Raw genomic sequence first — 11284 nt, forward strand, 5'->3', positions numbered from 1 at the left:
ATTTCAATTTTTATATGATAACATTTTTCTCATATCAATCAAGGTTTTTTTTTGCATTTGAAATAAGGGGACAATAAGTAACAGCATAGATACTTTAGATTCAACGTCGCAACTTAGAAACCACATCACATGGGTTGATTCAAAAATATGAATAAAAGCAACAAAAAAAATACTAAAGTTAATTTGTAATATCTTAAATTCAACCAGATACTAGCATGAAACCAACGAAATATCTTCACTTCAACCAGCTAGCGACAAAAACTCAAAAATTTCTTCACTTCAATCAACTATCAAATAATCAACAAAAATATGGCCACTTCAAAATAACTATCCATCTGAAACATATAGAATCACCATTAACCCAAGATATAAACCTAGAAAAAACAGTAGGTATGACCAAATAAAACAGATACTGGATTAAATATTCATGTCAAACGACGCAACATTATCATCAGGGATAAAAATTTGTTCTTCCAACTTGTAGAAGGGAAAAAAAATCAAATTCCTTTAAGATTCCATACTAACTTACTTAGGTATAAAAATATTTACCGGCAACTTTTCAGGTACAAAAAAAGTAGAAGGCATCCAACAAGCTGGCTCAACAACTCCTCCTTCTGGCTGTAAATAGTTAAACTTGCAAGTTCTTGTATTATGGTCAGACTTGTGATATCAACGACATTTAACTGATGTGCTTCTTCTTCATCTTAGTTCTACTTGATCCTACTTCATCTTGTTCTTTCCTTCTTAACTTTTGCTTTCTCCCTGACTTATTTAGTTTTGAAAATTTTAGAGGCAAATGAGGGATCTTGCATGATTTAGGCCATAACTGTGAACCATTTATTGGAAGAATAATTGGTTCATAGATTCGCTTATATATTTTCAACTTATAGCAGTCATCCACATAATTTATAGTCTCGTCATTTTTATGCCACATTACTAAAATAATATGCTTGCAAAGGATTCCTGTAATGGTTCATTTTCTACTGCTACATTTTCTGTCAGCAAGGTCCACAACTCAAATGTCGCTCACACTTCCGTCAAGAATTTTAAAGTTTCACTCGTTTGACTTTTTAGGCATAAAACCAGCAGAATCTTTTTCATTTTTGTGTAAAATACTCTTGATTTGAGGGGAAATATCATCAGAACTCCATCTATCAGCTTTTTCCCTGTTAACTTGTAATCTAGCCATAAGAAGATATCTTAATTTTTCAGCAAAGTGATGATTGGCTTGTCTCAAGCATCAAGTATCATACTATTAAACGATTCACACATATTATTCAATAAAATACCACACTTAGCGTTGGGAGAAAAATGTGATTTAGATCATTCAGTGGGTTCCTTTTCTTTCAACCATACAGCAGTTTCGACATTTAATTTTACGATGTCATTGATGCAAACATTAAAAAATTTCACAGTTGTAGCACTTGCAGCAGCCCAAAGCGCACAGCTTAGTCAAGAACCACTAAAACCAGGCCTCTTGAAATTATTATGAAGATGTTTCACGCAAAGTCTATGACTCACGGATGACAGAACTTCATTAAATGCTTCAATGAGACCTTTTTTGTTTGTCCGACATAAAGGTCCAATCAACTCGATCGTTAATTTCCAAATCATCAATTAAGCAAGTCAAAAATCATGACCATGTCTCCCCAGTTTCCTTTTCTACAACTGCATAGGCCACTGGAAAATATTATTATTGACATCCAAGCCAACTAGTCAACAATTGATATCCATACATTTGACCCTTCAACGAACACCCATTTACATCCAATATTTTTTAACATCCAACCTTAAATCCCTCCTTACAAGCAGCAAAACAAACATAGATTCTTTGAAATCTATATGGTTTGTTTGACATTTCGTTTTGAGTTAGCTTCATATACATTGAAGTTCCAGAATTTGACCTTCCAATTTCAAGGCAATAGCCCCAAAGGATGGAAAATTGTTCTTTCACATCTCCATTAATTAATGCAAGTGCCTTCTTTTAAGTCTTTCTAGCTTGAGCTAAAGTAACATGAGCTTTAAGTCCGTCTCTAAAGTCAGACACATTCCACTCTTTGTTTTGACTGATAGCATCAAGATACATTCTTGCAATAAAAGTAGAGGTTATTGTCTTGTTGCGATGGTCCCAACGTTTGCAGGTATACTTGGGATCATAAGTTTTAATCTGAAATGTCTTGTCTTGATGCATTACTGATGCCATAATTACCCATTTATAATTTGAATTTCTACCACGTAATACTCTTCGCAACTTTAACCTAATGAATTAATACCATATTTTTGAACCCCTCCCTGCTTACAAATGCATATTATAATGGTAATATAGGTTGTTTTGCTTCAGTTTTTAGGTTATGCTTAGGAAAATGAAAGCACTCATCATCAGAATCACCAATCAAACTCTTCTGATCTTCAGATTCCACACAATTTGAATCTCCATCTTCATTAGTCTATTTCCTCAGAACTTCGTCGTTAATAAGTTTCCTTCCATCCTCAAAGCTTTGTTTTTTTGTCCATATCTTTCAAGGATGACATTGTCATCGGATAATTCATTTTCTGAATCTTCAAACTCATCAGAATTGCATGTGTCACCACATTTTGTATGTTATTGATTTAATGTGCAATTTATGTAGCGTAGGATCTCACCTGAATCTATTTTAATGTAGGAGTCCAAATGTTCAAAATACAACTCAACTACTCTATCATTCGGGATTAATCTTTCAATTGAAAGAGCTTCTACTTCAATAGATACTAATCTCCAACTATCGCCGAATTTTCCAAATTTATGCCAAAATATTTTTGAGTCATTCATATAGCCCAATATAACAACTATCTGCTTCAAATCTACTAAATTAAGATTTTATGCTTCAACATAAGCAAAATAGCCCACCATTCCTCCAACATATGTCTTTCTTGGTTAATGCTTCATCACCCCATATGATTAATTTTTTAATACTAAAAAATCCAGCCTCAAACATCGATCTGTAAAAAAAAATTATGAGTACCACCTACATATAATATTTTTGGGATCATTAGTGAATATTTTATACGACATTAAAGGCTTAGGTTCTTAGACCCTTATCTAACACTTTATGCTTTTGTAGAAAAACTCAAAACTAACAAAAGATCATACTTTTACATAGAAGAGACATGGAAAATCATACGAGAAAAAGTAAAAAGAGTAGTAAAATAGACGCAAATCATAAAATCTAAAAACAAAAATCTTATCATAATATAGAGTTGATTCTTCGTCACCACTTATTTTAATGAACATCCTTGGTAATATAGAAGAACGTAAGTATTTTTAGTGCATATATAATTCTATAATGAAACTATGAAGATGGAGAAAATTAGGGCACCTTTGGCGTTATGGCTCATGAGGAGATGAGAAAGTTTTCGCGGTTTATTTTTGCAAGTGGAACCCGGCGTTAAAATTTACCTGGTTTTTTTGATATATTTGTTAGTTTTAGGGCAAGGATTAAATTGATCCTCCTTTATAATACATTAAGGACCATTTTAATCATTTTCTCATTTTATTTTATTTTTTCAGAGGAAGGTCCTAGGTGGAATATTGTGCAATAAGAAGAAATACTATTACAATATAACAATTAACCGAGTTAATATCTCGAAAGATCACTGAATTTTAAAAATTTATCTAGTAAAATCAATCAACTTTATCTTGTATCAGTAAAATCACTCAACTTAAACCTTTTATGTCAATAAAATCACACAACTTAAACATTTATATCAGTAAAATCACTCAACCAATTTTATCATTAAAAAAATAATTATTTTTTAAATTATCTTATCACAATTAAAATAATAATAAATAGGTTAAAATTGCCACTTTATTATAATAAAATATAAGTTTCACAATTTCATTTGTAGATTACTACTGCTTCATCGCACTGATGGTTGCCAAACAACCCAAACTGGCTTTAATCGATTTCGATAATTTATCAACTTCATTTGATATTAACCACACTTGCTGTGATGGTTTAAACAATTTTTTATTTGTGTGAATTTCATTTTTTATTTTAAGAAAATATAAAATAAAAGTGAAGTTTCATGTATTATCACGCTAGTTTGGAGGATTTTAGGTTCAAAATTTGATTTTTTTTACTTTAAAATTTTATCATTTTATAATGAAATAATAATTTTTGATCACGTATTTAGTAGTTTAATCATGAACATAAAAAGTAGTAATTTATTTGTGATGTGAATTGTTCTTAATAAGGAATTGATTATTAAATGATTTTATTGATATAAAAATCTAAATTGAGTGATTTATTTATGTATATAATGCTATATATCAGGTTTGAAAACATTTCTCTGAAAAATTAAAATATGAAATTTATGTATGTTATTGTATATTAAATATATAAAGTTGTATACCGAATTGTGTTTTGACTAGAGATTTGTAAAGTAAGTTTTGAACTATTCTTTTACCATGTAAATTAGTTAATTATATATTTTTGATCTTTTTTCCTAATCCAAACTCTAGATATATAATTTTTGTAATTTCTTACTGTTATGAGTAATAGAAGATTTTTTAATTAATATGAGTTGCTGTATAGTGATAAATTATCTCAGTTTTAACTAGAGATTTAGGATTTACACATCCAAATAGATCATGCATTGAACTATTCAAATTAAATTGGAGTTTTCACGTGCGCTCCGGATCAGGGGTAGACCTAGATGTCGCCGAGGAGTTCACCCAAACCTCCCTCGACAAAAAAATATTTTGTTTATTTAATGTATTTTAAAAAAAACAATTTTTACATATAGTAAGTTGTACGCTCCAACAAATTTTATCTTTGTTAGGAAACTTTTGATTTGTATGCTAGATACATTCAATTTTATACAAATATTTCAATTTTGTATAAATTTATTTCTACATCGTAATTTGTACAATAAGATTTATATTTATCTAATTATAAGCGTATAAAATAAGAATATATATTTTTATTTGTATATACACTTTTCTCTCACTTTATACAAATACAAATAATTTTTATACATTAATATATTGAGTGAGTTATTATATATCGAAAGTAAATAATTATATATCAAACAAAAAAAAAGAGATATTTAATATAAATTAAAAAATAAAATAAATTATAATTAATATTTAATTTGAATTAATAATTTTCTATCTCGGCGCGGCCCTTCATATTTTCCCGGGCGTAAATGGAGGCATGAATATGAGGGTAGAGTAGAGACTGTAGACGCCATAAGTCGTTGTTGATTCTGCATTCACGAAGCTCTTTTTCTGCATATAATCAGGTAAGTCATCTCTGTTCTTTGTAATAAATCTCCTCTCGTTTGTTTATATGAACTTATTGCTGCTGTTCGCCTAACTCCTAGGGTTCTACTCATAAAAAGGGGTAAGTTTGGGTTGGAGTAGTATTTTTTCCATTGGGGAGTGAAAACACAGTTGATATCATTTGGATTTTGTTTAGCATTTGAACTCTCAAGCTGGTTCAATTTTTTTTTTTTTTTTAAGTAGATTATACAATATGTTATTATGCCACATTTCATGCAATGCATTTGATCTTTGGACAAAATCCCACAGAAAAACTGTCAGAAATAGAAGAAAGTTGAAGAAAAGAACTTTCAATTTGAGCAAATTTTGATTATGAAATGTGATATCTTTTATGCTTCAAGCTTCTAATTTGATAAATCTCAAGTGCAGCTTATGAACTTGAAATGACTAATGGAAAGCGGAAAACACTCCATGACTTCTTTCCTGGATCTGGTATTCTTCTTTTCGTTTGCTTGATTTAGTTGTATACTACTGTCATATCTCCACTCTCATAATGTAAGTATTGCTACGCATTAACACGTCATTTGGTCCACATAGTAGTTATGTGAATAAATAATCCAAGATTTTTTTGCTGTGAATCAAACTAGAAGTGATTGTTATTCAGTGAAGTCTTGGAGTTATTATGCGGTGAATAGTACTACATGGAAATAATGTTGGGATTGCTTACTTTAAGTACACTTTTGTCTTTAAATACTTTTATAGTTTGTATTGCTAACAAGTTTATTTTTCACATTCTATCTTGTATGAAATAATATAACAATTCGCATAACTTAATGTGATTATTATTTAATATCGTCAGCCATTAGATTAGTTATGTGGCGATTGTTTTTTTTCTTATACAGTCAACCAAAAACTGCATGAGTTATTCAGATTATTTTCCTACTCTGCCACCCAAATACTATTATTTTATATGGAACGTTATGCTTGCATTATGTTTCATTATCTCTCCAACCAAATAGCCTGTAAAGTGGTTCTTTATTTTGTTTTCCAGATGTATCAAAAAAGGGGAAAAGTCATGAATGTGGCCCAAGAAATGCAAATCTTAGGGACGAGACCAGTACTAATATTGGGGAGGAGCAAATTATCTATGAAGAAACAGCTTATCGTGCTTTGGCAAAGTTTTTTTGTCAATCTGGTACACCTCCAAAGTCAGTAGAAGACATGTACTTCAGAAAATTAATTGTTTATCTTAATCCTAAATTTCATCCTTCATCTGCCATTCTCTCACGGTATTGCTTGAAACTGTATGAGGAAGAGAGAGCAAAAGTTAAAGAAATTTTGAGAAGCTTGAATGGACGAGTTAGCCTCTCAGTTGAGAGGCTAAAATATAAACAATCCAATGGCTTTGGCTACTGCTCTACCTCAGATTTTAGGGGATCTTTTTCTGATTTCATTTGCTTAACAGTTCATTTCATTGACGAAGACTGGAAGCTAAGAAGTTGGGTTGTTAGTTTTAGGTCTCTTGATGCATATGGAGATTATGTTGGTGAGACAATTCAGTGTCTTTCAGATTTTGGTATTGAAGATAAAATATGTGCTGTCACTGTGCATAGCTATCTGGACTTTGATGAGATTGTTGATGTCATTAAAAGTAAACTTCTTGAAAAGAAAAGACTCCAGCTAGATGGACAATTTTTTCGTGTATCTTGTAATGCAGACATTTTTAGTTCAATGGTGAAAAAAGCATTTGGGATGATAGAGGATATAATCAATGACATTCGTCTCTTAGTATTTTGGGGCAAATCACTACCAGTGTGGAATGTGACATTTCATAAACTACAGGAAGCATTGGAATTAGAGGCTAAAGGAGAATACTTGAAGAAAGATGATTATAAGGATTATGATATACCTTCTCCCCAAGAGTGGGAGAAAGTTAAGGGAGTATGTAAACTTGTAGGACATGTCTATACTGCAGCAGAAGTGTTATTTATGGAAAAGCGACCCAGTGCAGGCCTTTACTTCCACAATCTTAATAAGCTTCGATTTAATCTGATGAAAGATTCCGTCAGTTCAGATGAATTTGCTAGAAGTTTAGCCAATATTATGCTGAAAAAGTTTGGCAAGTATTGGACGCACATGTATTTGGTGTTGGCTCTAGCTACTATTATGGATCCACGCTACAAAGTGAAGTACTTAGAGTTCTGTTTCTTGAAGTATGAAGGTAATGATCTTTTACCGCTATCATCTATTTTGGAGGCCATTCAAAGGCTTCTCGATGACTATGTGGTGCACAGGTCCTCAATGGAGTACCCTATGAGCGATTCAGATTCTGACAATTCTGATACGGGTGAAGATCTCATTTCTGATGAATTTGGTACGAGTGAAGATCTCCTTGAGCCGATAGAAGTTGTTAATGATCCTAGTTTTGGATTTGACTGTTCAGATGAGTTTAGCAAACTCATCCAAACAACTAGTCAACCACCAAAGTCAGAACTTGATTGCTATCTGGAAGAACCTATTGTGCCTTGGACCAAGAACTTTGATGTGCTGAGTTGGTGGAAAGCTGCAAGTCCCCGATATCCTGTCCTATCAAAGTTGGCTCGTGATCTTTTGTCAATACAATTGTCTCTTGTTACAGGCTATGATTCTTATTACACTGATTTGCGTGAACCTGATAGAGATATGACATCCATGGAGTCTGATTTAGTGAATGCCTTGATGTCTACTAAAAGCTGGTTTGATAAACAACGTCGCAATGCGGTAATCACTGATCCTCTGTTTTATGACATCCGTTTCTTCCATTATTTAATTCTTGGTAATTGAGTGCTAGAAGTGGATACGAATGACTTAATTATTAAGCAGATATGTATATCTAACATATTCTGTTTCGTGCTACATGTAGACTTCTAGCTCGCTTAAAATGTGGGTTTCTTCTTTAAGTTGTTATGCAAGTCGGTGGATTGAGACTAGAACTTTGTTAGTTACCAGTAGGGCCATTATGGTATTATATCATATTCTTTGTAAAAGTAAAAGAAGGAAACCATTTTCTCAAATTGCAACCAAGTAATAGGTGAAAAGAGAAAATGTTGAATCAGCTAAACACTTATAAAAAAATTTGGTAGGTATGATGATGATCCAACTCGGTCCTAGACTCCTAGTTGCTGGTCAGAAAAGGGGGCTGATGATCTATATGAAGCCCTTTGAGTGTTTTTCTCTCTTCCTTCAGAGTAGACTGATGATGTTGACTAGTGAGGAACTTAGTCACTGTGAACTCAGATCTCTTGCTGCTTCTTTTTTGACTCAAAAAGGGACAACAGATTTTGATAACCATGCCCAATGAGCTCCCACTTGCTTGCGGTCCGGTGGTCCTCAATCCTTGCGGGGAAAATTAACTCTAAAGCACTATGGATGAGCAAAAGACAATATGATTGAATAAAGTCTAGATGAGCCAGAGGATTAAACCCCGATGTTCATATCAAATATGTGTCTGGGTCCTCTATATGGTTTTTGTAGCTATAGCTTGGTTGCTTTTGGTAAGTCTTAACAATTTTTATAGCTGCATTTATGGGTTTGACCCTTAATGGAGATAACAGGTGTATAGGTAATCAATCCTTCAACTCGCAATAGACTGATAGTTGACGTTGATGAGACTTGTGATTGCACGAGAACAGTATAGGTATCTCTGTCATGTGGTGTGCATTTGGTCTTTGATTTAGTGGGTTAAGATGCTGCTCGTGCTCCTGTTCCTTGTGCTAGATATGGTTAAGATGGTTTCTTGAAAGTGAGCTTCAATCTTCCTAGCTGGGCAGTGCTCTTCTCATAGTATTCTTTCTTATTAGTAGGCCGAATTAAGGACTAGACTTGTTGGGTTCGAAGGTTTGCTATTTGAACTGGTCCAAACTTAGTGTTAACCCCTTTCTATGTTCCTCTCATTCAGACTTAGCAGCTTACAGTTTGATATTAATTTCCATCAATCATCCTTATATTGATACAGAACATAAGCAAAAACTATTGTGAGATTCACATAGCAATGACTAATACATACAGAGTTTGAGGACTAAGATTAACTTTTACTTGTTAGGTGACTGGAAGTGAGCTGTTCTTAGGCTAGAGACCGGGAGTATCCAATAAGTTATATAGAGTGGCGGTGGCCTTGTCAACTTTATTGTTGAACTGAACAGGCCATCACCTAGAGCAAGCAAAGAGACAATATTCCATTGGTCAAAATAGAAACTTGAAAGTGAAAAAGCTCAATGGTTGTTTGGTTGATTATTCTGGTTTTCAAGTGACTCCAATGGCTAAAATAGCATGTGGATGTGGAAGAGTCTTAGTGTCAAACATGGGTGATGCCCTTATGCCTTGCTGCTTCATATCAAAGGCAGAAGTTGATTGCATGTTACAGGGGTCACCGGAGGTGGATGCTCCTACTTCTTGACTGCTAGTTGTTTACAGCATTTATTCACGCCTGAAGAGGAAGAAGAGGATTTTGGTGACAAGCGTGGATGGGTAGCTATCTACCTGTGGTACTTAGATTTTTTCCATCATTTCAGATATCTCTTCCATGTACATTGACATCAATCTTAGCCCGGTAGATACATAGAGTATAAAAACATTGTGAATTGCAAGGACAAGTTATCAGGCTTGGTGTTGGTTGAAGATGGAGAGATCTACAATTGAGCACGGTTTTTGCTGAACAAGGAACTGAGGTGGTTCCAAATCCTAGCTATATTTTTTCAGTTGATAGAATTAACAGCATTAGATGATAGAGATCAGAAATATATCGAGGATGTGGAGTTAATTCGGCTATGGCAAACTCTATCCTCAGAGACCAGCATGGTTAGAGCAGAGGCCAGAGAGTATAGAGGTGCTTGCGTTAATGGAGTTCTGTTGGGGATCAGGCTGACTTCTAAATATTCTTGCATTAAATTTTCATGCTGAAGGACAGAAAAATTCACTTTCTGCTTATTACATTCAGCCCTTTTCTTCTCCAGATGAAAAACGTCTTCTTCATTTTGCATTGCGAAAGAAGTCATGATGCCCAATAGTCCTTACAACATTTCATGAGATAGTTTTGTTGAAATTCTTTTTATCTGCTGAATTTAACCTTGTATTTTTCTTCTTTCATCAAGAACCACGAGGCAGGAGGCATTTTATATTTACCCCAAAGCTGAGCATATATTTAGTATTCCGAATAACCTTATTAATTAATATTGTGTTATAAAGCTTCCACCTCCCAGTCCTGATGTGTGTTTTCTTTTCCCACCCGCAAGCATCATATTGTTGAAAGTTAAACGTGTATACAATTATCGTAGCATCATTCTTCTAATTGTTGCACAATATGCTGGTTGATGGTTATAACTCAAACGTCTGGCATTTTCCAACATCTCTTTCTTTTTCCTCTGCAATTTCAGTCTTATGGATATTGTACTGACTCAACTCTGGCTATCATGCAGATGAAAGCTGAGGTGCAGAATAATTGATTTTCAGAGTTTGACTTCTTTTTTTTTTTGCTGGAAGTTTGAGATCTCTAGAAGACATCATCAGGATCATCTTTTACGGATAATGGAATGTACATGCACTAGCTACTCGTCGTATATTATTGTAGCTACGGTAAAATAGGCATAGAATCTTTGTTTCTTCAAACGTTGAGTGAAATCAATAGTGTGTTCATATGGAGAGGAATCTGAAGGATGAATATGAACTTATCTTCCTCTGGTATCTGAATTATGTTAATGTTGTTTATCTTAAACATCTGTTTGGATCTTCATGGCTGGAATTGCTCACTCACTGCTATGGCCAAAAATATACCTTAGCCCTTTGGAGTTTATCATGCAAAAGTGATTTATAAGAATATCTATCTGCCTGAGCTGTTCGTGCAGCTGCGTTTGTTGAAATATGCATAGAGCTTTTTTGTTCTAGCAATACCATGGGGCGTTGGCTCATACTAAATCACTTTATCCATAATCCAATGAAAATTTTGATTTTATTACTCTAGAATCCACTTTGTGGGATGTCACAGGA

General features: G+C 33.5%; 1 protein-coding gene across 1 annotated transcript; it reads left to right on the forward strand.

The window, feature by feature from the left end:
- Positions 1 to 5164: 5164 nt before the first annotated feature.
- On the forward strand, positions 5165 to 11030 carry LOC107024410 (zinc finger BED domain-containing protein RICESLEEPER 2-like). The gene is made up of 4 exons (XM_015225390.2): positions 5165 to 5283; positions 5693 to 5755; positions 6315 to 8023; positions 10717 to 11030. The coding sequence occupies exons 2-4, from the start codon at positions 5707 to 5709 to the stop codon at positions 10741 to 10743; spliced, it is 1785 nt and encodes a 594-aa protein (XP_015080876.1). The 5' UTR covers positions 5165 to 5283; positions 5693 to 5706; the 3' UTR covers positions 10744 to 11030.
- The last annotated feature ends 254 nt before the right edge of the window (positions 11031 to 11284 follow it).

Source organism: Solanum pennellii, chromosome 7, assembly GCF_001406875.1.
Source record: "Solanum pennellii chromosome 7, SPENNV200".
Taxonomy (NCBI): Eukaryota; Viridiplantae; Streptophyta; class Magnoliopsida; order Solanales; family Solanaceae; genus Solanum; species Solanum pennellii.